Here is a 27,223-nt window from a genome sequence, read left to right as displayed (position 1 = left end):
TTAGGCAAGAGCTGCCTGCAGGCAGGAACCACTTGCATTTGAGTGGGTCCTGCAGGCTTCTTTGTCTTGGCTTGAAAAGTAACATGGCCGCCCGAAAAGCGAAAAGCCTGGTGCTTGAGGCTTGACAAAGGAGATACCTATCTGGGCATAGTACCTTGAGCCCATTGTGTAGCTATATATTGACCTTAGCCGTGTGAATTTGTGTAGTCGGTGGTGAGGCAACTGAAATGATGGGGCGGTAGAGGAAGGCGCGGGAGAAAGGAGAGAGAGGGTAGAAGTGGGGTGGGGGTGGGCTTCCTAACTAATGTGCGCAGTCATTACTTCGTTAAAAATATATTGTAAAGAAATAGCAGAAGTTGTCGATCAGTGCTCCGTCATAACTTTGTTTTCTTAAAAATGGAAGACCTCGTCGAAATTCTCTCTCTCTCTCTCTCTCTCTCTCTCTCTCTCTCTCTCTCTCTCTCTCCTCTCTCTCTCCTTATTTTCGGTTATATATTTCGAATTGATACGCCTTGCCTTTTTTTTTGTTAGACTTTAATTTGCTGTAATGAACTCTGTAGGTAGCAGTCATCTTTCCATTTATGCGCTATTATGTTGCTTGAGATTAAGATGGCCTTATGCCAGCACGGGTTCTTGCTCACAGAACAGTCCGTAGAGCGCTATTAAGATGCATTATAAAATTGCTTCAAACATAGTATTTAAAACTATCGATCACCCTTACTCATGATTTTGGTTCTCTAAAAAGTTTGGTTTCTTGAAATAATGTACCAAATTTTATTTTAACACACACACACACATACATTCATTGAGATGTCCAAAAATCTATCTTAGAGAGAGAGAGAGAGAGAGAGAGAGAGAGAGAGAGAGAGAGAGAGAGAGAGAGAGAGAGAGAGAGAGAGAGAAGCTTCTGTTTCCAATTATCTTGTCACTGTTTGGCAGATTTACGCATGTTTCTAGTACTGTAGATTTTAATTTGTTCTTAAGTGTCCGGCGTAACTTGTTTCACTCTTAAATTATCTTGAATGGTCTTTTCAGTGCTTCCCTTATTCCATTCCACGTTTATTTTATTTTTGAATTAGTTGTCTTCAAACGGAGGTACGGCATATTAACTCGTGTGTGTGTGTATATATATATATATATATATATATATATATATATATATATATATATATAAATAAAATTGATCACGAAGTATAATAAAAAACGTGATCGCTATGTATAAATAAAGGTTTTTTTGCCACGAAGAAAAAATGAAAAAGCGAGATAGCCAAGTACTTTCGGTCCTGTTCGGACCCTTTACTGAGGTAAACTGTTTGCCTCAGTAAAGGGTCCGAACAGGACCGAAAGTACTTGGCTATCTCGCTTGTTTTTTCATTTTTTCCTTCGTGGCAAAAAACCTTTTTATTTATATATATATCTATATATATATATTATATAAAATATATATTTTATTTAATTTCTTAAACATTTGAACTGTGAGGCTGTTGATAGTACAAAAAAGTAAGAAGCAGAACTACGGCTCTGCAGCTATAGCTGCCAAATAGCCATTTCTTGCCACTTGATGTCTTTAGTCTAGTAGATGATTCACCCACCTGCACCCGTCCCTCAAGCCCTCTGGAACCCTTGGAATCTTTCCATCCCAATTCAAAGATTATATACATCCTTGGGGTGTCAGTGCTTGTGTGCAGACTGTCATTACTTCTGAGTATGAGGTACTTCGATGAATTGTCTTTTCTGTCAACATTTCTTTATCCAAAGACGCCTCCTGTTAACTTGAAAGCTTGCTGGTTATCATTTATATAACTCATTATAAACATGACTTCTTCAACCTTTCTGTCTGATAGCTGTGAACGGGACTGTGCAAACTGCAAAGTACTGATGATCTCACAGTCTCTATTGCCTTTTGTTTTAACTTTGACAAAATGGGGTCTTTGTTCTCAATTTTATAAGTTTTTTGGATAATGTTGCCCGTTTTAAGGTTTGATTTTTATCGTCTTATGTCTTGTCTCTTTTTGGGTGTGACTTCTTGAAGATTATCTCAGAACCCACCCATTCATTTCCCATTTTTGGTTTTAGGGTTGTAATTATTTCTTCTTTGCTTTCAATCCTTACTCAAGCTGTTATGAAAAGTATCTACAATACAACTGGTATAATTTCCTCACATTGGCATAATTCTTCTTGTAGTATCTTTTCTGCTTGTTGGGCATAATTTCAGTTGTGAGTGTGTATAATTTGAAACTTAAATTTCTCTTTGCCCCGGATGTCAGTGCAGTTCCCCTGGGTGTGTCCGTAACTCAAACTCCGCCGAATGAACAACTAACACTTTCCTTGCGTTATGAACAAATAATATTACGGGGTACACACGTGTTGCTGGTTCAAAAGTACAAGGTAGTCATAAAAAGCATAATTATTTATTCGCGAGTTAAAACAGGGGTAGATATAAAAAGGTAGCTGTTGGAAAGCTTGAATAGCCCTGAAGAGTTGATGTTTTACCAGTATAGAGGAGTATGATGTTAGAAATCTGATATATTCTTTGTTTTACAATGCTGAAATTAATAAACTTCCTTTTGGATATGTGGCTTGCACTTTGCATGGAAAATAACGTCTTTCTGCTAGATTACAAGGCACGAGATGCATTCGCTCCTGGTCGCAGCCGTTGTATTGCCTGATATTAAGGAATCTTCATCTTGCAGCGTATTATTAATGATTTTGTTGCAAGCTCTTTTGCAAGTAGTATGAGAGAGACAGGTGGGGCTTTAGGTCGGGGAAAATTTGCTAGAGAAAAGTCCATTGTTATTGCGCTTTTGCCTTGACCTTTTTTTTTCCTGTCTCGAATATTTATGGATGAACGTTATTATTGTTGTTGTTGTTGTTGTTGTTGTTGTTGTTCGAATAAAGTCTTAACTGTGAACAGCATTAAGTATTAAAGGTTATTTTCCAATTTACGGACGTGGATATTACTTTGGTATCATAAGATTTTTTATATACATACAATGAAACTGTCCATAGAATATAGTTTGAATGGTTAGAAAATCTGTTGATTTAAACAGTTTTTGAGCATAGGTCTATGTGTGGTCTGGGGTATACTATTGAGATAAAAATAACTGAAAGCTCATCGTTCGTTTGTATTTGATTTGAGTAGATTGTTAGATTGTTTGACACAGTCTCGTCTTCCGTGTGCGTGTGTCGGTATATTATGAATACAACTCTACGAGTTTCTGTGTCTGAAGAAACATTCTCAACTTCTTTATTTGAGAAATAGTTTGATATTTATCACAATAAACCATCGGTATCGGAAACGTTGACTGTCACGCAGTCACATTTGTATGTGCCACATCTTTACCCGTGAGTGGACAGATGAAATGTAACCGACTATAAAATTGAAGAAGGTGACGCGACACAAATAAAAAAATGTCCGAACAATTTGCTTATGCCTATGGCTATGGGGTGGCAACTCTGCTTGCTATCTGAAACTGAGTCGATTGTTACCGCACTTAACTTTGTCACTCTTGAAGCTGAAATTGAATTTTGGTAAGCCATGAAAAAATTGCATTCTCTCAGATATGTATGGGTGAAAAGTCTTGGATGGCGGTGAAATACAAAAATAACTGTCACGAGGAAAGACTTAGAAGTTAAATAACTAATGTAGAACAGTTTCGGTGCTATGACTTGAGGTTGAAGTGAGAAACGTAGCGAAGAAAGATTTCTGTTACGAGAGAGAGAGAGAGAGAGAGAGAGAGAGAGAGAGAGAGAGAGAGAGAGAGAGATGGGGTGGGCTTGGGCGGGAGAGTTGAATGTTTTTTCTAGTTTGTACCATTTTCATCCTTAGCCAAAACTTTAATTTTCCTTGATCTAAGTTGGCAGCTGTAAAGAAGAGACAAGAAAAGAAGAGAAGATCAGTTTAAAACTAGATTAATCAAAATAAAAAAATAAGTACTTGGACGTGTTATAAGTCATGTTATAGTGATGGTCATGTGAGGTGAGGTGTTGGGTTGAGAGTCTTTTTAAATCGAGTGATTATTAAGGACACGGATCTTCTACGAAGACATTGGACACGTCATTTGGAGGGCCATGGCCGTACTGTAGCCTCAAGGAGACCCGAGCAGAAATTTGAGTACAGTATTTGGCGTGATCGACGGCAAAGGGTTTGAAGTTATAGCGTTATAGCGTAAGGGCAAAACTCCTGCCAATGAATTTCCACAATTTCAAGAGGCGAACAGCTTTTTGTTTCTTGCTGATGTCCTTATGTTATTGTTTATCTCGTATTCGCGTGTGTCTTCGTTGTAACGATCCCTTAAGTGGAGCGTACGTCACACAATGCAATTTATTTTTGCTCAGCATTATTATGGCTTCATCGCAGCTGGTTTCTTTTTAGTATTACAATTTCAACGAAGCTTGTTGGCCGGCCTTTTGGGGAAATTATTATTATTATTATTATTATTATTATTATTATTATTATTGATAATAATAATAATAATAATAATAATAATAATAATAATTAATAATTAATAATTAATAATTAAATAAGAATAATAATAATAATATAATAATGAATAATAATCAATAATAATAATAATAAAATAATAATAAAAATTAATAATAATAATTAATAATAATAATAATGATAAAAATATGGAAGCCACCCAAAAAATAGCAGCGTGCAATCTTAACTTATAAAGAATAGAATGCTAATTTGTATAAAAAAAATGCGAAGATAACAAATGAATAAGCAGTTAACTAACGTATATAAACAAGCAGCGGTGCAAGGAACTAACAAATGGCATTGAACCCTTTTTCAAATTGAACGAACCTCAACATTCATAGCATAGCCAAGGGCGCCTGTTTCACACTATAGTCAAGGGTGCCTGTTTCACAGTGTTATAGAAAAGGGAATGAATGGCCTCTGGTAGCTGTGGATTATGACGCAGGCACTCTCGTCAAGATCATATTTCGCTGTTGGAAGAGTGCCTGTGGAAGAAGGCCAGATGGTCTTCGGTCGTAATTGGCATCGCTACTCTGTGACACTGAGGGGAGCCTTCACTCCGGACAGAGTAGTTTGAAAGGTGAAGGTCCTGTTTAGCGATCGTTATCCAGACATGAGAACAATATTCTGACAGTATTAGAGCAAAAGAGCTGAGGCATTTAACATAACCGTATCATTGTAGGTAGAAACGTCATCACAGACGTGACCCCATTTACCTATCTCAGGCATAGGATTTTGAAAAGATGTTTAGAACTTATTTTGGCAGAGTGTATCTTGTATGTGCGGGTTTGAAAGTGATGCGTTAATTTTAAGTAATATTCCATTTGAATTGCAGGTGCTCGATAAATCGGTTTATCCGATGTATTATTTGCAAGCTTATGAAGTTGATGGACAGATGAACATTGTCAAAATTGCTTTGGATTCATACACATATTAGACATGACATGTAGCAGATATTTGCTATTTTGTCGTCTATATAGTGCCGTGAGCCTTCCCCAAATACAAGCTTTCGATAAGGTTGGCAGAAACATGTGCTGAAGCAGCGATAATTAGATGCATTTATAAATATGTTTTCTGAGACTTAATATGGTGTTTGCATGTTGCATGGAATTTCTGTCAAATGGTCGGGTTAATTGTCACTTAAGTTGACTGGAAGCTTTGCTCAGTGTTTGTCTCTGTCACTAAAATTGATTTAGGTCCTGTTGTGATCAAGACTTGTGGTTCATTGATCCTTCCCAAGGCTGTCATTAGAGCTGATATTAATAGTGTCAGACCGTGCTTCATTCCGTTCCTTTATGTGAAGGGTAATGTTTAGGTCTTTCGTCGAAGTGGATATTACTCAGTGGGTAAATTTAGTATCTTGCCTGGAGGAAGGACGCCGTAGGAAGCTGTTTGTATTGTTGGTAGATAATCTTTATATAATAGTTATGATGATAATACGTAAATGTTCAAATATACTGGACGAGATTGTAATTAAGGGTTACTTCAATGGTACATGTCTAAACCTCATCGTCAAATCTTTAGAGTCGCTTTGTTGTGAAATTATGCTGTGAAATTCTGATATTGTCGTTTACAATTTTCCAGGTGGCATTTTCCCCCCGAGTTCTTTGTCTTGTAATGTGAAGCAAGATCTGTTACTTATCCTTTGACAGCTTTGCCGTGCTCTTATCACAGATGCAGAAATTATGGCTAATAAAAGGAACTCCCTGTCCCACAACTGTGCAAGTTGTTTTTGGTGCCCTACAGATTAGTATGATATTCAAAAGATTCAACTACGACGCTATTTTCCCACACTGCGTGGGTGGGGAAATAAAGTATTTTTGATGGACGCCGACTGTGGTTTCCTGAATTCCTTTTAAATAATCTAGAAGACCAACTCTGCAGAGTGGAGAAGTTCTGCTTATTCTAGCATGCTGTGTTCCTTGATTGAGATATCCTTGCACTAGATCTTTTTCACAATTATGTGCGTATGTTAGGTGGTATGTACATTGTAGCTGTCTTACCACTTCCACTACTCAGTAATGGCAGTTGGATGATTTAATCAGCATTAGCCTGAATAACATTTAACTCCTACTTGTGCTAAAGAAAACCTTTAAATGCGGCCATTATTTTCAGAAAGTAGTAAACATCCGGTGTGTATACTCGTTTAAGAGTATGCTGACAACGTCGTCATTATATCTGTTTTTAGATAAATTTTGACAAACCCAAACCGTACCCATGTCGGCTTAAACCAATCTCCAAAAACACCGATGGCTTGGCTTTGATAATGCATTGTAGGTGAAATGGAATAAAGTCAATTTTTCAGGAGGTTAAGACTAATGAAAAATGAAGCGATCTAAGAAAAATTTTACCGGACTTATTAAAGTATACAAGGATATTGGAATCTTGAACAGGAGAGGTGAGATGATTTCAAATTCAGTAGTCCAAAGAAATGACATAATTGAACCGGATAGTCCTGTGACCGTAGTCTTCGCCCAGTAATTTGAAATCACGCCAATAGATAAATAGGGATGTAACCAAGACCTAGTCGGTTAATGTGGGGCGAGGACAAAAGTTATGTTGAAAAATGTTCTTAATAGTTTCCCTTGAGTATAGTTTAAACTCTGATGAGTTATCTTTGCGGTTAATTTTATTAAGAGAAGTACGATGATTGCAGTGTCTCAGTTGATTTTTTTTTATATATCTGAATATTTTTCTTTTTCACCCTGGCTACCTCCATGCAACGACATTATTTTAGTCAGGAAATGAAAAGACCAAGTTATAGTTTTGTAATATTACATGAAAAAAAGAAGGGATAACCTGGAAATGAATGCATTAGTATTCCTTCTAGCCGCACTCAGTAGCTGGGATTAGTACGATCTATGATATTCAGTCCGTTAATATAAACGACAAATCGAGATAACAGGATGCTGGCACAATACTTATATCTAGGCTTTAAGGGAAAGAAAATTTCTTGCAGCAAAACCAATGGGACTTAGTGACTTAATTTTTTTCCACCCTTTTACTTAGTATAAAAGGTCTCCCTTTCCGACTTACTCTTAGTGTCCACTCCTCTTCAGCACAATACAATAATGTAGAGTAAGTTTCGACTTATACACAGATGCTACTTATTTGTTTTATTACAAAGACACCGATTTTGTTTTTATTCAGTGGAAGAGGGATCCATCGATTTTATCGTATTTATTATTGTTTCCCATGTTCGAAGTAGGTCCGCCGCAAAAACCGGATGAACCTTTTAGCTAAAGCGCTAAACGATTTGATGGGTGCAAATGCATTTTCCTGTATACCGCTGTAATCATTTTTGCAAGCGGAGATCTGTTATTTTATATGAAACTTCAAGGTAGAAGTTCCCGCAACAAAATTATCTTCTTTCTATTCGTCCAGCTACCTCCTCCCCCGAAAAACACTTCCCCATAACGACTATGTCATTCTGCGCGAAAGTTCTTAGGTTCATCGAGAAATCGGCGAGTGCAACTGTACATCATTTTCTTGTTTATATTTTGCAATATGATTTTCATGAAAGTAGTTAGAATATTAGGCAATCATATCGTTGATGGGCAGTAATTAGACAGTCTTGGCAGCTCTCCAAAATCCGGAATAATATTGCGAGTCATGAACTTAGTATTTTAGGTCAGAGATGTTCCAGAGCGACAGGCCGAGGTGTTTTGCGGTCATGCGCTTGCTCTCGTGTTTTGGCGGCGTCGCGGCCATTTGTATTGCATCGAAATGGAAGTGATTTCCATAATCGTGATGGGCAGCGAGAGTGATCCTTTTGACTGACGAATGGCGCGAAGAAAAGGAGCTCACTTCCGGCATGAGGCGTTTGGTTGCATTGTCACGTTCGTGGGGTTGCGGGAGGAGGAAAAGGATATGAAGGGAAGGGAAGGTCCCTTTTCCCAGCGACGGAATAAAAATAGATGCTTTGAGGTTAAAGGTGGCGAACAAGGGTGCCCGGGGTGGTAATGAATGAATGATGTCGACGGGAAGAGACGCAAATGTTTTGAGAGAAAGATGAGATGTAGGAAAGACATTTAAATTTTATCTGATAGAAACGAGGTACCAACATGTGTCAAATTACCTTAGTTCAGTCGTTATCACTCGCTTGGATATTCATAGAAATGTTTATAGTATAGTATTTAAAGTGGTTCTCCTGTTACGGACTTCAACAGAAATACATTAGCAGCTGTTCTCTCTATAATGTTCGTGTTTCTAAAGAATTGTTAGGGGATGGTGGCAAATGGATTTAAAGCTAACGAATATGAAAGAGTGCCATGATTTTATTTCAGATGACTGCAAGTGTGGAATATATAGTACATTTAACACGTGACAGAAAAGGAATGCATAGATTGAATCAAATGGCTCAGCAAGAGCATGTTAATAATAAAAAAAAAACTTAAACTCCATTCTGACAGATGGTTATCGGGAACACGTTACAGCTGGAGGTAAAAGATAAAATGCTACTCCCGTAGAGTTTCTGTAACTCCATTGGATATTCACGACTCTTAAATGTTCATTCACACAACGTGGCAATCAGAATCTTTGATCTGCGTTTAACTAAATCATAATTTCTATAAGAACACATTATTAATTAAAGCAGTCAATCAATAATTTATTAAAATAACTGTCGAACAGATAGCCATCACACATTTGCGTCATCATAATTATTTTAATTATTTTACGGTCTGTCATCATGGTTAGCATTACTATGCCGAAACCTAATGGTGTGGAAATACGATTCTTACTTTTTTTGTTGGTGAATGATTAAATGACGAGCTTTCTGCCATTCAAAAGGACGCAGAAATAACCCCACTTGTCTCTCTCTCTCTCTCTCTCTCTCTCTCTCTCTCTCTCTCTCTCTCTCTCTCTCCCCCATTTCGGCGATGGGAATAACCGCGGTCTTTTTTAGGAAGTTGATGTAGTATGACTGTACGTTCATAACCCCAGCAATACTAGCTCTCGGTTATTAGCATACAGCAAATATATCAACCTTTTTTTTTCTACCGCGTCAAGTATATAAACTTTTGTCTACCACGTCATGTTTTAAGTTTCTATTTTTATCGTTTCTAAATGGAGACGCAATTTGGCAGTCTCTCTCTCTCTCTCTCTCTCTCGTTTTTTCCTGCCAGTGTTGGAAATAACACAGTCATTTTTAGGATTAGGAAGCAATTTATGCTTTTCCGTTAGTCCCTCTCGTGTCTCTGTACAATGTACACAAGGGTATAAACGTCCACAAAGCTTCCGAATGACCAGAAAACATGATTGTGTTAGGATGGAGATCAATTTCAGTGCTCTGTTATCCGCTGCGTATAGTTGCCGGTGCTCTTTATGCTTTTATATAGGTTGTGATTCGGGGTTTAATCCTTTATTCTTGTGTTAGAATAATTAGCTCCTTGTGTGCTCAGAATTTTCATTTATCTTTCGATCGGTTTGGATGAATACATGGGAGAATACAGTGTTAGCAATAATGGGTGTTTGGTTTTTAGCCTAATATTTTTGTTGTTGGTCTATGATACATTTTTTCAAAGAATGTGTTTTCGTAGTTGCGTTAATACAATTAAGTAATGTGTAGCAATTAGCAGTACTTTTACACTGGTGTAACTCGAACCATATCACATTGGGAATAAATGATTCGGAAACATTATTCATGGTGCAGTTTTTAGGTGGCAGCGTCTAATATTTACAGTTCAGTCGTACAGATGTGTTTGTTATCTGTGCCTTAATGCACTATCCAGTTCTTCTACTTATGTGGTTTTTTTCGTGTGAATTTTTTTTTTTTATTGGAGTAGATCTTTGTAGTAAACACAAACAACAGCATTTTATATTTTGAAAAATTGTCAGTTTCTTATAGAAAAGATATAGTCACATAAATGGAAAAGTAGCCATCTGTTCTTTGATAGTGCGGGGTTTTCAGCGTTTCATATTCGCCATTTGGAAATATGATGTTCTCGATTACTATTTACATGAAATTTCTTGTTTACAGGTTAATGGCGCAGCTTTTTTGACGACAGCAGCAGACCCGTTGCCTCTAAGAATCAAGTTTCGTGTAGAAATCCCGTTGCCGTCAACTCTCAACATGACAGATACCTTGTAAGTACAATTTCTTATAGGTGCTCCCACTTGTATTATCATTGGTTTGCTCTTCAGTTTTAAAAGTGTTTGGTTTTTGTAAATTTCTGAAAGATAAACCATATATTTCATTCCACTTTTAAAGTGTTTGGTTTTTGTGAATTTTCTTAAGAGGTAGACCATATTTTTCTTATTTAGTAGTTAACTTCTTGTTCATATATGATTTGCTATTTGTTTATTTATGAAGGTGGCTGCTTGTATGCCATCCTTATGATGGTAGTAGAAGAACACTTCAGTAGCTTTTGTTATCTTCATTATTTCCATAAATTGTCTTTATTTAATCTCTCTGGAGAGTGTTGTATTTCTTCATTTGTGTAATGCAAATATAAACCAAGATTTTTAAAATAAATCTTTCACTGGCTGTATATTTAGCAAGTCACTTTAGGACCGAAGGTTGTAGTTTGAAGGTATGATGTTCATAAGCATTACGTTTTGTGTTATATTCATTCAAAGGATATTTTTTGTGTGACAAGGATTAAAGATATAATCAAGTTAGTAATTCCATCTTGGTATTAGCAGCCATGGGAAGTTGATTTATGTTGAATCTGTGTTTTAGGAAGTGTGTTGTATGTAATATATTTTTAACAAAACTAGATTTAATGTAGATGACATTTAAAGGTGAATGGAAGTGCTCTTCTGAAGGTAAATTGTAGAGCTGGAAATGAATTAAACTTTAGACCATGGTGTCAATTTTGTTTTATTGTCTACTGTACACTTACCCTATGTTGATGAACAAAGTATTGGATAGGTAAACTAAGACCTCATTTTTATTACAATAGTTAATCATTGTAACTCACTTTTGAAATTAAACTCTGTTGTAGTGGACCAGCTGGTTAAATACTGAGAAATTTAACTGAATTTTGTTTTGTATTTTATTGGTATGTTAACCTAATCAAGAATTTTGTCTTGTGACAATCGAGTAACAAACTTTTTTGTGCATCACCCTCTTTGTGCTTGTGGATCAGGCTTGTGAATCGGAAGGTGGAGCAGAAGCAGGAACAGACAGTCAAGAGGACAGAAGTAACAGCACAAAGGTAGAAAATAGTGGACATGCACCTTATGAATGTGTAGTTTGTAATGTGTTAATAACCACTCATTGTACATCCCTTAAGCAAACATTTATAGGGCCACTGATGCATGTTCTTCATTTTGACAATATGCATGAGATGGATTAAGCATGCATACTTTTGTTTCTGGTACAAATTATAATTGCATACTTAATTCTGGTTACTTGACACATTATGTTGCATGCGCTTGTAATTTCTATTCCTTTATGAATGACAATTTGACTAGATAAAACACATGCTTTCTAATATTTTACCAGTGTATGTCTAAGGAACTACATTTAGATAATCTTGGCCATGAAACATTTTGTATGTGTTCAATAGAGACATATGGATTCTAATTTTTGCACCTTGACTTGCATGTGGTGGTTTTAATAGTTTTAATTGAATAACATAATATATGCAGTAATGATATTGTAATTAGCTTAACCTACACTTCTGTTTGTACGTGGTTTCCATCAGTTCTTTATTATAATTGTAGACTTGCAAAGGAATCTGGAGTGAACTATATACCTACATACATAGTAAATTTTTGAGTCATTGCAGGATTTTACTTGTAAATAAAGTATAGTAGTATAGTTTTTATTGATTTTTTTTCTTTGATGTTATTTTGGTTGTTGGATTGTAAAATGAGTGCTGATCCTTGAAGTATTATATAGCCCTATGTTTAGGCATAAACATGCTGTTGATACTTCATGACAAGGTTCACAAATGTTGCTTGGTACTTTCTGTTGATGTCAGACTTTTTTTATTATAGATGTAGTATTTAAATTAGAATGTTCTTTTTAATTACTAGTTGCAAATATTAAACTAGGTAAATCTTAGTATATTTGAATGTGATTGTCCATTTTAGTAGTAACGTGATATGCAGTAAGTTAATTTCTGTCATAAGGCTTGGGTTCATTGATGGATAGTCTATGATAAACAGTATCTTAAGCAGTGTCTAAGAAAGTTCATTTTGATTTAATTCTTTGGAGATTTGCATGATGTACAATAGTAGTTTGTATGCCCTGGTCCAGTTATCGTGTAAATGTAACACTAGTTACAATGAAGTGTTTACAATAAGATAAAATTACTGACTGCATGGTTGGATGTCTTAAGTTTGTAGGTTAATGGTGCTGAGTAAATTTTAAAACTGTAGAAAAGGTAAGCTTAAGCAGAACCATTGTGAATAAGTGCTTAAGAAGATTGTCTGCTATTTATTATAAGTTTAGTGCTTGCTAGTTACTACGTATACGGTGAAGGGAAATTTATTAAAGGTTGATTTACTATGCACTTGAAGTCAATCTTGCATCACTAATATAAAGTTTAGATCTCATGATCACTGCCTTTAATTCCTAAAGGATTAGATGTACTATGACAATTAAGGTCATATACTAATGCAGGTTGAATGGACACTTATTTTTACAAATGTGTTCAAGTTTTGTTACCTTTGCTTTTAAATGCACTATTTTCTTATGAGAAATATGAAGGCAGTTTTAACTGAGATGTTTTGAAATTATTGGCACAATGTAGAAGTAAGAAAAAAAATGGTATTATGGAGGTGATAAGTACCTTATATAGAATGAGTGTGTAGTTATTTATATACAAATTGTAAGATTATTGTAAAGGATTTAGCTTCTCTTATAATGTTTGTACATACCTTTGTCTTCATAGTTAAAGAAAAAGTTGGGTTTGAAGCCTTATAATTTAAAACACTTCAGGTCATAGGCAAGGTCCTGTGGCAACAGTAAATTACACACATCTATTGAACAGTAGTTGCGTGGTTGTGTTGTTAGAGATGATTTATAACTAGAAGTATGGTATGTAATTTATAACCTTAATCTGGGTCCACAGTTACTGTAAATCACCATGCTTATTGATAAGTTGATAAAACTACTGGATTCTCTATTCATGCATTAATTTTTTTCCAAAATCTGAAAAATAAAACTTCTGGAAATCAGCAGCAATTAGGTTTATCAAAAAACCCAGCCTTTCACACTTGGCCCAGATGCTAATGTAGTTTGCTACCTTTAAGGAAATTCTGAATGTTGCCATTTTTCCAGTAAGTTGATTCCAGATACTAAGGATGTTGCCCAGAAATTTCAGAATTTGTGGTACATTTTAAAGCACTGCTAATGTTAATGAACTGTTCAAAGGATTATCTTTAGGTTATGTAGAAAAAAATATATTCTTTATATTGACAATTGGTCTCTCTCTCTCTCTCTCTCTCGTATTTGCAAAACACTAATAGTTGTTGCTAAATTACAGCCCAAGTTCAGTATGGAAATATATGTAATTAGGTTTTTTTTATATGTGACAAATTTGAAAATATACAATAGGGTTTCTCTCTCTCTCTCTCTCTCTCTCTCTCTCTCTCTCTCTCTCGTATTTATAAAACACTAATAGTTGTTGCTAAATTACAGCCCAAGTTCAGTATGGAAATATATGTAATAGTGTTTTTTTTTATGTGACAAATTTGAAAATATATAATAGGGTTTTATCTGTGACATATTTGAAAGTTGAGACTGGAGTTATGGACTAAAAATTTTTTCTCAGGGAAAGTTCAATTTGAGATTTATGGACGTTTTGTAAAATAATTTTTTTTAATTTGAATGCGTTGCATATGAGATGTGTGTTGGATTATCTTTACATTGTTGTTGCTTTACTGTTGCCAGAGGGCTTTGTTCAAAAGCTGTGTGTTTTTAATAATATTTTGGCTGCAGTGCCTACTTGGTATTTTCAGATTGCCTGGCTCTTAGTAAGCATTATAGTATATTGATATAAGCCATTATTTTAGTTGAACATAGATATTATGACTTCCTCTTGTTAACTTCATCACAGTAAGAAATGAAGATGACTAAATTTTGTTTAGTCTTTTGTAAGTAATTGTGGATTTCTGTGTTTCAACAGTTGAAAGATTGACGGTCAACGTACGGTGGACTTTAAATGCAGTATTAAGGTAATCTCTTTGTTTGAGCACTGCTGTGATATCACTGGCTCCTCCTTGAGTGTGATGGCACATTTTCTTATTTTATGTACACACTCGCTCATCCACATTAAGCTTTAAATACAGTACCCATCCCTCCCTCCCAGTTCACTGTCAATTGCTGCACTTGGTTGTAATTGCCTAAATCCTTTTAAGGGTGTATTTTAACCCCTCTTCCTCTAACAGAGAAAAAATAAAATCCTTCTATTAAGCTTAGGTATTATTTTGAACCTCCTGGCTCCTTCTGTATCCCCTTTTTGCACAATTAATACAGTTGCGTGTTTTTTTGCACAGGTTTTTTTTTTTTATAAAAAAAGCTATTATAACTAAACTTTATTTCCTTTACTAACTGCTGTGATGGTGCCATGATTTAAATATTTATACATAGCTTGTAAAGAAGCCACTAGCCCTTGCTGTTAGGAATGAATAGTTTTATAGAAACTAGTTTGTTGAAAGTTCATTGTTGATTGGCTTTGATAACCCTAAGAAATCAAATTTGTAATGGGCAAAGTGATTTCAGGTAAGTTTGAATATTAAAGAGAAGCTTATGTGCACCGAATGTTTACTATAAACTTAGTAAGTTCAATTTGCATTCACAGTTATTTAGTTTTACAACTACTAAAGTTTGAGAGTCATTAATGGTTTTATGCATGCTGTGAGCCTTTGTTATTGTTGTAGTGTTCAAGGACATCAGGTTTTACAAAGCGGTTTACGAATTCAGGTTAGGTGCTCACCTTAATTCTCTCCATTCATAGCTTAATACATTTCTGCCATAGATATATAGTATCTATATATGTTGTGTAGGTATCTCAAACTATGTGTAAAGCAACTATATTGAATAAGACTCTAATTTTCAATTAATGGTTAGTAAGAATTTTTGGAAAGTTGTTACATTGGCCAAAAAAGAGAAGAACAGGTTTGTATGGTATTCCTATTGACTTCTTTCTTCAGCCCTGAACATATTTGCATTAACCTTTTTTTCTTTACTAGTACGACCATGCCGTCATTGCAAATACACTCGCTATTGCATAGTATGTCATCCAAATGGCTTATTGATAGTTTCCTTGTTAATAATCATAGTCCAAAAGTAGACAGGGCTTATTAGTAATCCATGAAATGACTTAATTTTGTTAATTTTTTCAGTGTTTACATGATAGGGTGCTTATGCTTAAGGGTAATGAATATGATTATTGAGGAATCTTTTGATTCTTTATATTTTTAAGCTATTGAGACAGGCCCACAACTGGATGTAGTATGAGGGACCAAGAATCAAACTAAGGAGGCAGACTGGGCAAACCTGTTCTACATCAACAATTTACTGACCTAATAGGAATTTGACCTTGGGGCTCCTGCAGTGGGAAGACAGTTAAGGTACCAATATGGCACCAAGCTATGCTGGTTACTGTTGATATAGGTGACCTCAGTATAGTGCTATGTATCCAGTGTAACAATATCACAAATGATACTCTCAGGGGTGTAAAATAAAAATAGATTTTCTGTACCTGAATTTTACTATAGTACTTAATTAGGTGATGGAGGGGATGACTATGTTGTGGTGAAGAATCCACCAAATAGGACATATAATATTCATATCTTTAGGAAGACTGCATTTTGAAGTTGGCATTGAGAGAGAGGTAAAGAAACATTGTAACACCAGGATGGATGAAGTGGAACATTATTTTTAGAATACTGGTAAATAAGAATATTCTTTTATTAAACAGGACAAATTAATGATGCGTTACACTTAGGGACATGGCAGTTTATAAACAAAAAGGAAGTGAATATGAGCAGTTGTGGTTAGATTGTTAAGGGTCAGGCAGGATTAGTGAGGAATTTTTATAGATACATTCAAAAGTTGGAGAAGTAAATACATACAGGCAGTCCCCAGTTATCAACGAACTTGGTTAATGGTGATCCGGTTTTATGGCGCTGGTCCAGCACCATAAAATAGGTTATTTATGGCGCCATAACGTGCCGAGTTCAGGTTATCAGTTGCCACAAGATGCCAATACTACAGTTATGGCACCATGGCATACCTAAAGGAGGCGCCGTTACTGGTTATTGGCGCCGTAAGCGCCATAAATCACCAAGTTTCACATAAATCACCAAGTTTCTGTTAATGGTGGTTCGTTGCTTATCAGCACCCTGCCGAGAACAGAACCCCTGCTAATAATAGGGACTGCCTACTAAACCTAAAATTTCAAGGATTTTGTAGGTTTAGGCTTGTGATGTGAAGGGAAGAGGAGGATAGTAAAAGATATTTTGGAAGATCATTGATCTGTATAGTGTATCCTATAAGGGAAGAATATCTGTTTAAAGTGGATGGTATCCTTTCTGACAACTTATGGATCCTGCCACATTCATGGATAGAAGTAGCTCTCTCCAGGGTAAAAACTAAATCAACTGTGTGTCAATAAATACTCCCTTTAATGGATTTATAGACTTTTCATAAGTTGACATGTAATGATTAATATGTATGGTATCTTAGACAAAGTTTGCATGATGCATGAAACTCTTCTTGCCTTAAAGACCGTATGTTTTGGCAGGTAGATGACATTGCAATTGGCAGCCCAGTGGTCTTAATTTTTGGCAAATTTATTATTAGGAATATAGTGGAATCCATTCCATCTGAAAGCTGCTCCCTTTCTTGTACTGCAGGTATATTGCTCTCTTCCTTGTACTGCAGGTGTATTAGAGAAATATTCCTGATAGTGAGGGACATCAGTGAAGCTCGGTAAGACTATTAGTCAAGTCTTTGGTTCAAAATGTACCAAAGATTCCATGCACATTTTCTTGGATCATGGTAAAGGTATGCAACAAGGGATTCAATACATAAGGCTTATGTTTAAATGGTAGGATAGGTAATCCCAATATTATTTTGGCTAATTTTCCTTCATATACCCAACTTACCCATTACCATAGACCTATATGGCTGTTGATGCTGTTGATATGATCCTGTGCTAGTGACCTGATCACCACTGACAGTACATATTGCACAAAAATTCTTGCCATTTCCTTGATTTGCAGACAAGGATAGTTAGTTGATTGGAGGTGTTTTTGACAGAAGCTGACTTATTGAAGACAGGCTCCAGGCTAGAGTAGGTATGCAGTTACAGAGGGTAACCCTTCTTAGTCTTACTATTGGGGTGCCACAGCTGGTTTTTTTTCTGGCTTATTCATGAGGCTTATGAATGTCATCAAGGTGTTAGGTGCCCCTTGAATTGCAGATACTACTTGGACAGCAGGTACTACAGTTATGAAGGTATTACATTAACACAGTCATCTCCTCTGAAAAGATTATGCAAGCATTTTGGCACATGAGACATGTACCTCAAGACTATCAAATCTATAAGTATTTAGTACAGATAATTTTTGAAAATGACTCGCACTACGTATATGGTTTTGAAAGTTTCTTTTATTAGATGTTGAGGTGAATCTTTTATTCGCAAGTTTTCTGTAAATGTTTGGCTCAAATCGCAAGTTTTCTGTAAATGTTTGGCTCAAATACCTAAGAATTATTGTATTTTAATTGAATTTTTACTCAAAATATACAACTGCTAAAGTTTAATCTTGCATAACTGAGGCGCCCATAAATAGTAGCTTCTTTGTATAGAGGAATGCTACTGCTTGTGGTTATTAAATGGGTTTATTTTTTATGTAGTTCATAGTGGCAGTATTTGTTAAGAGGGTATGTTATGTATTGCATAGGTCTTAGTGCTTTGCTTTTTAAAAGGTTAAGAAATATACAAGTGGTTAAGTTCAGTAAGATAAACTGACTTTAAGTAGTGCTTAACTAGGGACTGGGGTGAGTATTGATTAGTACATGATTATAACAATTTACTTAGCAGTATACAGTACAGTCAACCCTCACTATTTGTGGTCTTGCCTATTCGCGGATTTTTTTTATGGACTATATACCCATTATTTGCGGAAAATTCATCTATTTGAATTTTGACTAATTGCACTTTTTTGTGATAAAACCTTTAAAATACTTAGGTAATAAATATACTAGATAATAATATATATATATTATATATAAGTATATATATATATATATATATCTAATAAATATTATATTAATATATATATAGATATTATAATAATAATATATATATATTATAATATATTATATATAATATATTATATTATTAATATATATATATATATATATATATATATATATATATTTATTTTTTTTATATATATATATATATATACTCTTATATATATATCTATATATTATATATATATATATTATAATATATATATATATATATATATATATCATATATATATATATATATATATATTATATTGTAGGTAATATAGATATATATATTATTATATATATAATATAAAAAATAATATATATATTATATTATATAATATATATATATTATATATATATTATATATATTATATATGTATATATATATATATATATATATATATGTATGTATGTATGTATTGTATGTATGTAGGATGTATTCTGTATTAGGTCATGTATAAAATATATGTATGTTCTATATATGTATGTAGATATATATATGTAGTATGTATGTAATGTAATAATATGTATGTAAGTTTATATATCTGTATGTATGTATGTAGATCATATGTATTATACATATTATATATATATGTATGTATAAGATATACATATATATATATATATATATATATGTATGGTAATATATATATATATATATACTATATATATTATATATAGTATATATATATATATTTTATTTATATATAGTATTATATATATATATATATATATAATATAAATATATATATATATTTATATATATATATATATATGTATGTATGTAATTATGTAATGTAGTTGTATGTATGTATGTATGAGTATGTATATATATACGTATGTATATATATATTTATGTAGATTATATAATAACGTATGTAATGTAGTTATGTATTATATATACGTATTTTGTATATATAATATATCTATGTATGTATGTATAGATATGTATATATATATATTATAGATTATGTAATGCTTATATAATATATATATATATAATATATGTATATCAAATTAGTATGATATATATATAGTATAGTATGTATGTATATATATGTTATATATAATTATATATAAAATATGTATGTATTATATATATATATATAATATATATGTATATATATATATATATAATAAAACTATCAACATAGGTAGTTCTAAGCATTTTAAGAGTAGTTTTAAGTTTTTGCAGATTTTAGCTATTCATGGTGGGTGTTGTACCCATCCCTGTGAATATGGGGGTCTTACTGTATTAGTCTATGTAGACAAACAAAGAATCAGAGTTTTTCTATATTATTATTGAATTTCAAAGGGTTTTACTGTATTTTAGCCATTTTTCCATTTTTTTAGTCAAGTGAAATATTCTTAATATCGTGTTGTAGTTTGAACTTCCCAACTTGTTTGTTATGTACTGTACATGGTGTAAATCTTCTTAATAATAAATATACAATGGAGCATTGAATTTTCTCATAATTATTATAAGGAAACAGTATTATTTTATTTTGTGAGTACTAAACATGTTTCATTTCATTACTGACAGTTTTGATTCCAGGTGATAGGGGAAATCTTGTCAGATGTATTGAATTTTTGTGTGTGTGTAATAAAAGCATTACATATGGACATAAAGTTATGAAATTTTCATAAATTTGTAAAGGAAACACCCATTTTGATGAGCATGTTGTAGAATGTGAATACATACATGTAAGTGGGTGTGGGAAGTTTGAGGATAAAATGGGTACATAAGAACCTAGAGTTAAGTGTTGCTCTGTGAGCAAGATCTTTGCTGGCATAATCTAATATCAGCAATAAGGGTTTTCAGGAAAGTTTGATGGAAAGATGAGGAGGCTGTATTGAAAAAGGTCGTTTGTTTACCTGCTTCCTCTAGAATATGTGTATAAGAGATACAATGAGTTAGCGGATCTGAGACCTCTGCCTTTATAGCATTTTTTATGATTCTGTAGATGCAAGTATGAGATTTGTTAAAGAATAAATTAAGTGCAATATTGAGTTTGCAGTGGTTCACACCTTGTTATTTTTATGTGCTTTTCTTTTGCAGAACTTACTGAGTTAACAAAAGAAGAGGCTCAGTTAAAGATAATTTAACCCAAATAAACCAAACTTATGTAATGGACAAAGTTTGTACTAATGAAATTACAGTTAAAAGAAAATCTGTTATTTTATTTGTTTTTGTGTGAATTTTTCATGCGTGTTGCACACCATGATAAATATCTCTTGAGAGACCTGTTCCCCCTGCATTTGTCTCTTAGAGGTTGTTTAATTTCAGAAGACTAGTGGATGCTAGACCTATAGTTTTGGAAACTTCCCAATAAAAGAATGTTTAACACTAGTACCATACATCAAATAGAAGTGCCTCCAGTAATATCGTTTCAGAACTATTTCTGGTTTTATGATCGTGAAGGGAGAAATTAAATGAATTTTTCATTGTACTCAGAACATGTGATCTTGACAGTAATTCAGTTCTTGGAGGGGCATTTTAGCCTTTTAGTACTTCCTAATCACTGGGAGGTACCATACTGATTACTAGATATTTTGTTAATGAGTATTGTACACTGTTTTCCTCTGGAGTGTGTGAATGCTCATATCCATATCCCTTCAAGGAAGATTATTAAAATGATCAGTTAATTTCAAGAATGGAAGTCATCAGTTAAAATTCAGTCAAAAATGTTATTAACCCCTTATTGATGATTGATTTGACATTGCATGGAATATTGCAAGGAATAGGGGGTAGATATTTAAGAGTTGCTTTCTAGATATTTTCTTTTACTCTTCTGGAGGTTACATAAGTAAATATGAAAATAGGTCACATATATTATTGTAGGTAGAATTTTCTGTTTGTATTATTGCTGATTTCCCTTTAATGGGAAAAGTAATAAAGTACTGCTCAACACCCAAATTTTAACAATTAAAAGGTTGCAAATGAGCACTTGGGGGGGATGGACATGTTGTTGCACTTATTTGCAATGCCGTAGCACTGTACTATAGTGTACCCAGCATACTTATGTATGTTAGAAACACACACACACACACACACATATATACATACACACAGTGAACCCCCCGTATTCGTAGACTCGAGTATTCACAGATTTCCCTCTGGAACACACCCATGCTGTAAGTTGATTTCCACCTTGAGTCGGTTTTTTGCCATTAATGGCGCTTCAACGGCACTCACTTGATGTTGCATTGCATAAGTTTAAACAACAAAATTGTTTAACATTATTGCCTTAATGCAAATACAACGTAGCCTTCGATCTACTAACTAGGAGCCAGTAAACAAGTATAACCCTACCCATTAAAATTTCTGGAAGTAAAACTTTTATGATGTGTGGAATAGTACAAAGCAAAGGAAAGACATCATGGCAGAATTTCACAGTCCTTTTAGTCATGTGATTATTGGAAATTATTATACTGTATATATATCATATATATATATATATATATATATATATATATATATATATATATATATAATATAATATATATATATATATATATATATATATATATATATATATATATATATATATATATATATATATATATATATATATATATATATATATATATATATAAAATATATATATATATATATATATATATATATATATATATATATATATATATATATATATATATATATATATATATATATATATATATATATATATATATATATATATATATATATATATATATATATATATATATATTATATATATATATATATATATATATATATATATATATATATATATATATATTATATATACATATATGTATATATATACCATATATATATACACACACATATATACATACGTACATACATTTATATATTGGTATTCACATAAAAGAATGGTAAATATTTACACAGCAGGTTAATTGCTAGCTAACTTGACCTTTATTTTTTTTGTGCTGCTGTTGATGCTCAGAGTTCTAGAGAAGGAAAAGGCTGCCAAGAACAGTTCAAATGCGTAAGTCTGAAATTTTATATAGAAGCTTTTTTTAAGGTTTTTCATTTAGAAACTTGTACATTAATTTATATTCTGAGTATAAGTTATATTAATCTAGCACTTCATGAATTTGCATATTTTTAGTGAATGTTTCAAAAGTACTAATTTTTCATTTTTTTGCAAATAATTTGAAGGTTAGAGGATTGGAAATGTTATACTAGTTAGTTTATGCAGTTTATGCAATTATTGATTTTTCCACACACAATATTAATTTGCTGTATTTTCATACTCTTAGACTTTATTGAAAACTCGTAAGCTAGCTTATCATTGTTAAGTTTGCAGTTTTTATGTTTTCACAAATATTTTTATTATTATTATTTTATAGTAGTAGTAGTAGTAGTAGTAGTAGTAGTAGTATTTATAATGACTGTAGTCACTGTACGTATGTTCTTTTGGGACAAACTCAAAGGCAAGGCCATGACTGTCTAAGGAGCTTTCATATACAGTAATAACTTAGGGTAAGATATAACTTTATTTCTGACAACCATTTCATAGGTTAATTCAATTACCTGGCAAGGACTTTTAATCTGGTTGGTTGAACTAAATAATAATGATGATATCAAGGCATGGAGGAAACAAGAAAGAGTATTGTTAGAAAATTGAACTCACCCCTACTGAAAATGCCCAATCTGTCTAATTGTGTGATCTTTCCAAGACATGTGAAATTAACCCAAATATCCAAAACATCACTGGAATAGAGGTTCAGTTAAATGAAGAACTATTGGATTGGAGTGGTAGTAAGATAATAGTCTGTTATTGTATCTTCATTCTTGTAAACTCTCAAGAACGGTTTGTAGACCGAAGAGGGCTGAAAAATAAGTAGAAGAAATGAGGAAAGCCAGAAAATCATTAAAGCCATAAGAAGAATCACATTATCTGCATGCTGTACTATCTCATTCATAAGTTAACAAATATTTCACTAGTAAAATCTTCAATAAGTAGAGAGGAAAAGGTTTTTAATGTTCATGGTTAGGTTATAGAGTCAGGTACATACGCGTATGTAATGTGTGTAAGAACACTTTTATTTTCGTAAAAACTAAATTGTGAAGACAAATTTTGAAAGTAGACAATTCTACTCACTTAATTTTTAATTATCTTTAGTGCAGTACAATATATTCCATACAATAGCTGTTGTATTTCAGTTTTTATTGTATATGTAAAGATTATATTTTTTTTGAAGACCAGAACTTGCAATACTTTGGGTGTGGTCATGAAATGTTCAATCCCAGGTAGTATTTTATATTTTATAAAAATTCTTGAGTATGAAGAACCACAAGAAAACATTTGGAGATAAAGTGTGTCTTATAAATGATTTCCTAATTGAATAACATGCTCAGTTAGTTTCAAGTCCAACTGAAAACAAGGAGTTTTATATTTTGCTTGGATGTCTTTTGGGTAACAAAAGTTTGTGTGTAGTATAATTTTCCTTGAATTTTGAAGGAATTTGTTTATATATTCCTTAGAATTATATAGAGAAAATCTTCAAATTTTGCATTATATATTAAAAGGGTTGTGGGAAACCAGAAGAGTATTCGTAATTCTCTGTCATTTTGTTTTGCAAACAAAACTAAGGTAGATGAGACCAGTCATTAAATATGTTGTTTCACATGTAATGTGAAAGTTAGTTGTTTAGAGTTTCATATTTTAGTTATAGTTTCATATTTTATAAAAATTTGACTGTATGCACTGTAACTGGATCTTTGTTGTGCAACATAATGGTACACATTGGGAGACTTATTGATGTGCAGTTTTAACAACTATGAACAGAACATTTTATTGTAAAATTGATTTACTTTTGGGATTGCTTTACTTTCCAAGTCATGTTTTAAGACTGCTTAATAAAATTTGTCAATTATTTTTTATTATTAAATTGCGTTATGTGCAGATTGAATTTTACATATTCTGTTCTAGAAATACTGCATTTGGATAATAGGATAGAGAATCTTTAGATAATGTTATTCAGTATTTGTTTTACCTAAGTTATACAATGTCCCGGTGTTTATTAATTTGAATTTAATTTAAATAAATATTTTGAAGACTCTTGAACATGGCTTAAACATTTCAGTAATCTCTCTTTATATGATGGTTCATTCTTTTCAGCAATCAACCTGAGGTGACAACAACTACCACCTCCTATAGTGTAGATTACGGGCCACAAACTACTACTACTAACGGCCATCCACAAAACGAGAGTCCCAGTTCCTCTCATTTATCTGTGTCATCATCAGGTCAAGATAACCTACACTTGGTCTCACAGAAACAAACACAACACACAACTCAACAGGCAAGTTATTCATCAGTTAGATTATACATGGTTCACCTTTGAACTTTCCTTGTACTTAGTAGTTCTAGTAAATTTGGAGTTTTTATATAAAAATCAGGTGAAATGTCTAATAAAGTCTTGAATGAAATGTTACATACTTAATTTGTCCTCTAAAGTAGCATGTATTTTATCATGTTTAACCTTATAAAAAACTGTTTTTATTATTATTGCCACTGCATATTTTTTCTTAAAAATGACATGCTTTTCTGAACCATATGTATGTATGGCAAACTTCCACTTCATTGAATGCCATGTGTGAAAAAGAGAATAGAAGAATAGAAAGAGGAGGAGGAGTATAGTAAGTAGAAATGAAAATACTATGGAGGAGTAATTAGAAATGAAAATATTCCTTCAAGGTTTTTTATGCCATGTTTTCCCTTGTAGTTATCCATGTGATATTTGGTTTACTCTCGTATGTCTTCTGCACTTTTTTGCCTGAATTTCTGTACTACATGATACAGCTTAAACAAATTGCTAAAAATGTCCCACTGAAGAATGATTTACTATATAAATCTCATAAATAAACTTAAGCTTCAGTTACCAAAGAAAGAGCGTTTTAACTGAAGATTATCAGTGATATAGAATTTTTATAAATCATTAAAAAAAATACATGTAGCTATAACAGCTCTTCCAAAAACTGCCATAAATATTGTCAAACACACAAGGCTAAATATTACTTTGTCATGTTATATATGAAACAGTTTATGGTAGACACTATGGAACATGAATCAATATAGTACAGTCAAATCTTGGTTTTCGTACGCCTCTCTTTTCGTATGTTTCGGTTTTTGTAGAATTTTTTTGATGAAATTTTGTCTCGGTTATAGTATGTTTCCTCAATTTTCGTACACTTGGAAACGCTCAATCCGGAGCTCAGTGCATGACCAGCCCCATATCAAGTGCCCAAAGCATCCCATCTTTCATAAACCATTCTGCTTTTGTGTTCGTTATTTTTGTGCTTTTTTTAGTCGATTGCAATGCTAAATAAGCCGTCATGGGGCCAAAGAAAGTTCCAAGTCCTAGCCCTTCTGTAAAAAAGGCGAGAAAGACTATGGAATTCAAGAAAAAACTCGTAGCAAAGTTTTGGAGGAAGTTGCATGCCAATCTCAATGAGAAAATGCCTACAAGTGCTGCTGTTATTGAATTTAAAGGCAGCAGAGGCTGGCTTGAAAAATTCAGAAAACAGATGGGGAGACATAATATGCCTACTTCATGGGTTAAGGACATGTTTGCTAAGTGGAATGATGTAAAAAATTTTGTGGAGAATCCTCATCCCAACAAAGAAGTTGTAATCCATGTCTCCAACATGTTTAATGACAATGCCATGTTTAACTTTAGGCAAATTTTAAAGAAATGTTAGAAAGACTGGTCTCTGGACAGTTTTGTTGTGTGAGAGGGGTCCAATAACTCTGAAGCTGGTTCTAGTACCAGTAAAAAAACGAAGAGAGGAAGTAACCTCAGATACTAGTGCCGGTAAAAAAACGAAGAGGGGAAGTAACTTTGAATTTTGGCCTAGCCTAACTCCTTTCTTTCTCTATAAAAATGAATAATCTACCCACCTGTACGCTTTCTCCAACTCCAGTACACTCCAGAAATCACCTTAAAACACCAGCACCACAAGACTTACGACCCAAAAAACAACTCCTACCAGACAGAGAGCTCTCCCCTACCAACCACACACCACCACCACGTGCTTTCTACTGCCCCGTGTTATTGTTTACATCCTGCCGACGCCGCCGCCATCTTGTCTATGACGTCACAGCCTATGACGTCACAACACAACTTAAATACATCAACAGACACCTTCTAGAATCTACCACATGTTGTCTATATATAGGACACCCACCATATTTCAACAATGCATAAAATACCCATAACAATTATACAATATATAATCACACTTATCTATACCCATAACAATTATACAATATATAATCACACTTATCTCTTTCTCCCTCCCCTCCGACTGTTTCCTAACCTAGTATTCCCCTCTTAATTTCCTTCGTCCTCCAACTCTTTACCCTCTACATAATTTCTAATACATTCCCCTGAAACTCCTGCTTTAGTTAATACATCAGCCACTTGCTCCTTTCCTTTTATCCATCTCACCTCCTTTATTTCCCCGGATTCAATGGTTTCCCTTATTGCAGCAATATCTATTTTTAATCTCTTGC

At 33.3% G+C, this 27,223-nt stretch overlaps 1 protein-coding gene across 1 annotated transcript in view; it reads left to right on the top strand.

The window, feature by feature from the left end:
• The window catches only part of LOC135223702 (uncharacterized), a 331,013-nt gene that overhangs the window by 95,735 nt on the left and 208,055 nt on the right, over positions 1 to 27,223 (top strand). The window contains 4 exon segments of the mRNA XM_064262426.1: positions 10,464 to 10,570; positions 11,575 to 11,643; positions 22,646 to 22,687; positions 24,827 to 25,010. Coding sequence (XP_064118496.1) covers positions 10,557 to 10,570; positions 11,575 to 11,643; positions 22,646 to 22,687; positions 24,827 to 25,010 — 309 coding nt within the window. The 5' untranslated portion in view covers positions 10,464 to 10,556.

This window comes from Macrobrachium nipponense, chromosome 20 (genome assembly GCF_015104395.2).
Source record: "Macrobrachium nipponense isolate FS-2020 chromosome 20, ASM1510439v2, whole genome shotgun sequence".
NCBI classification, from domain to species: Eukaryota; Metazoa; Arthropoda; class Malacostraca; order Decapoda; family Palaemonidae; genus Macrobrachium; species Macrobrachium nipponense.
Note: the sequence above shows the minus strand (reverse complement) of the source record. Positions and strands in the feature narration are given on the sequence as shown.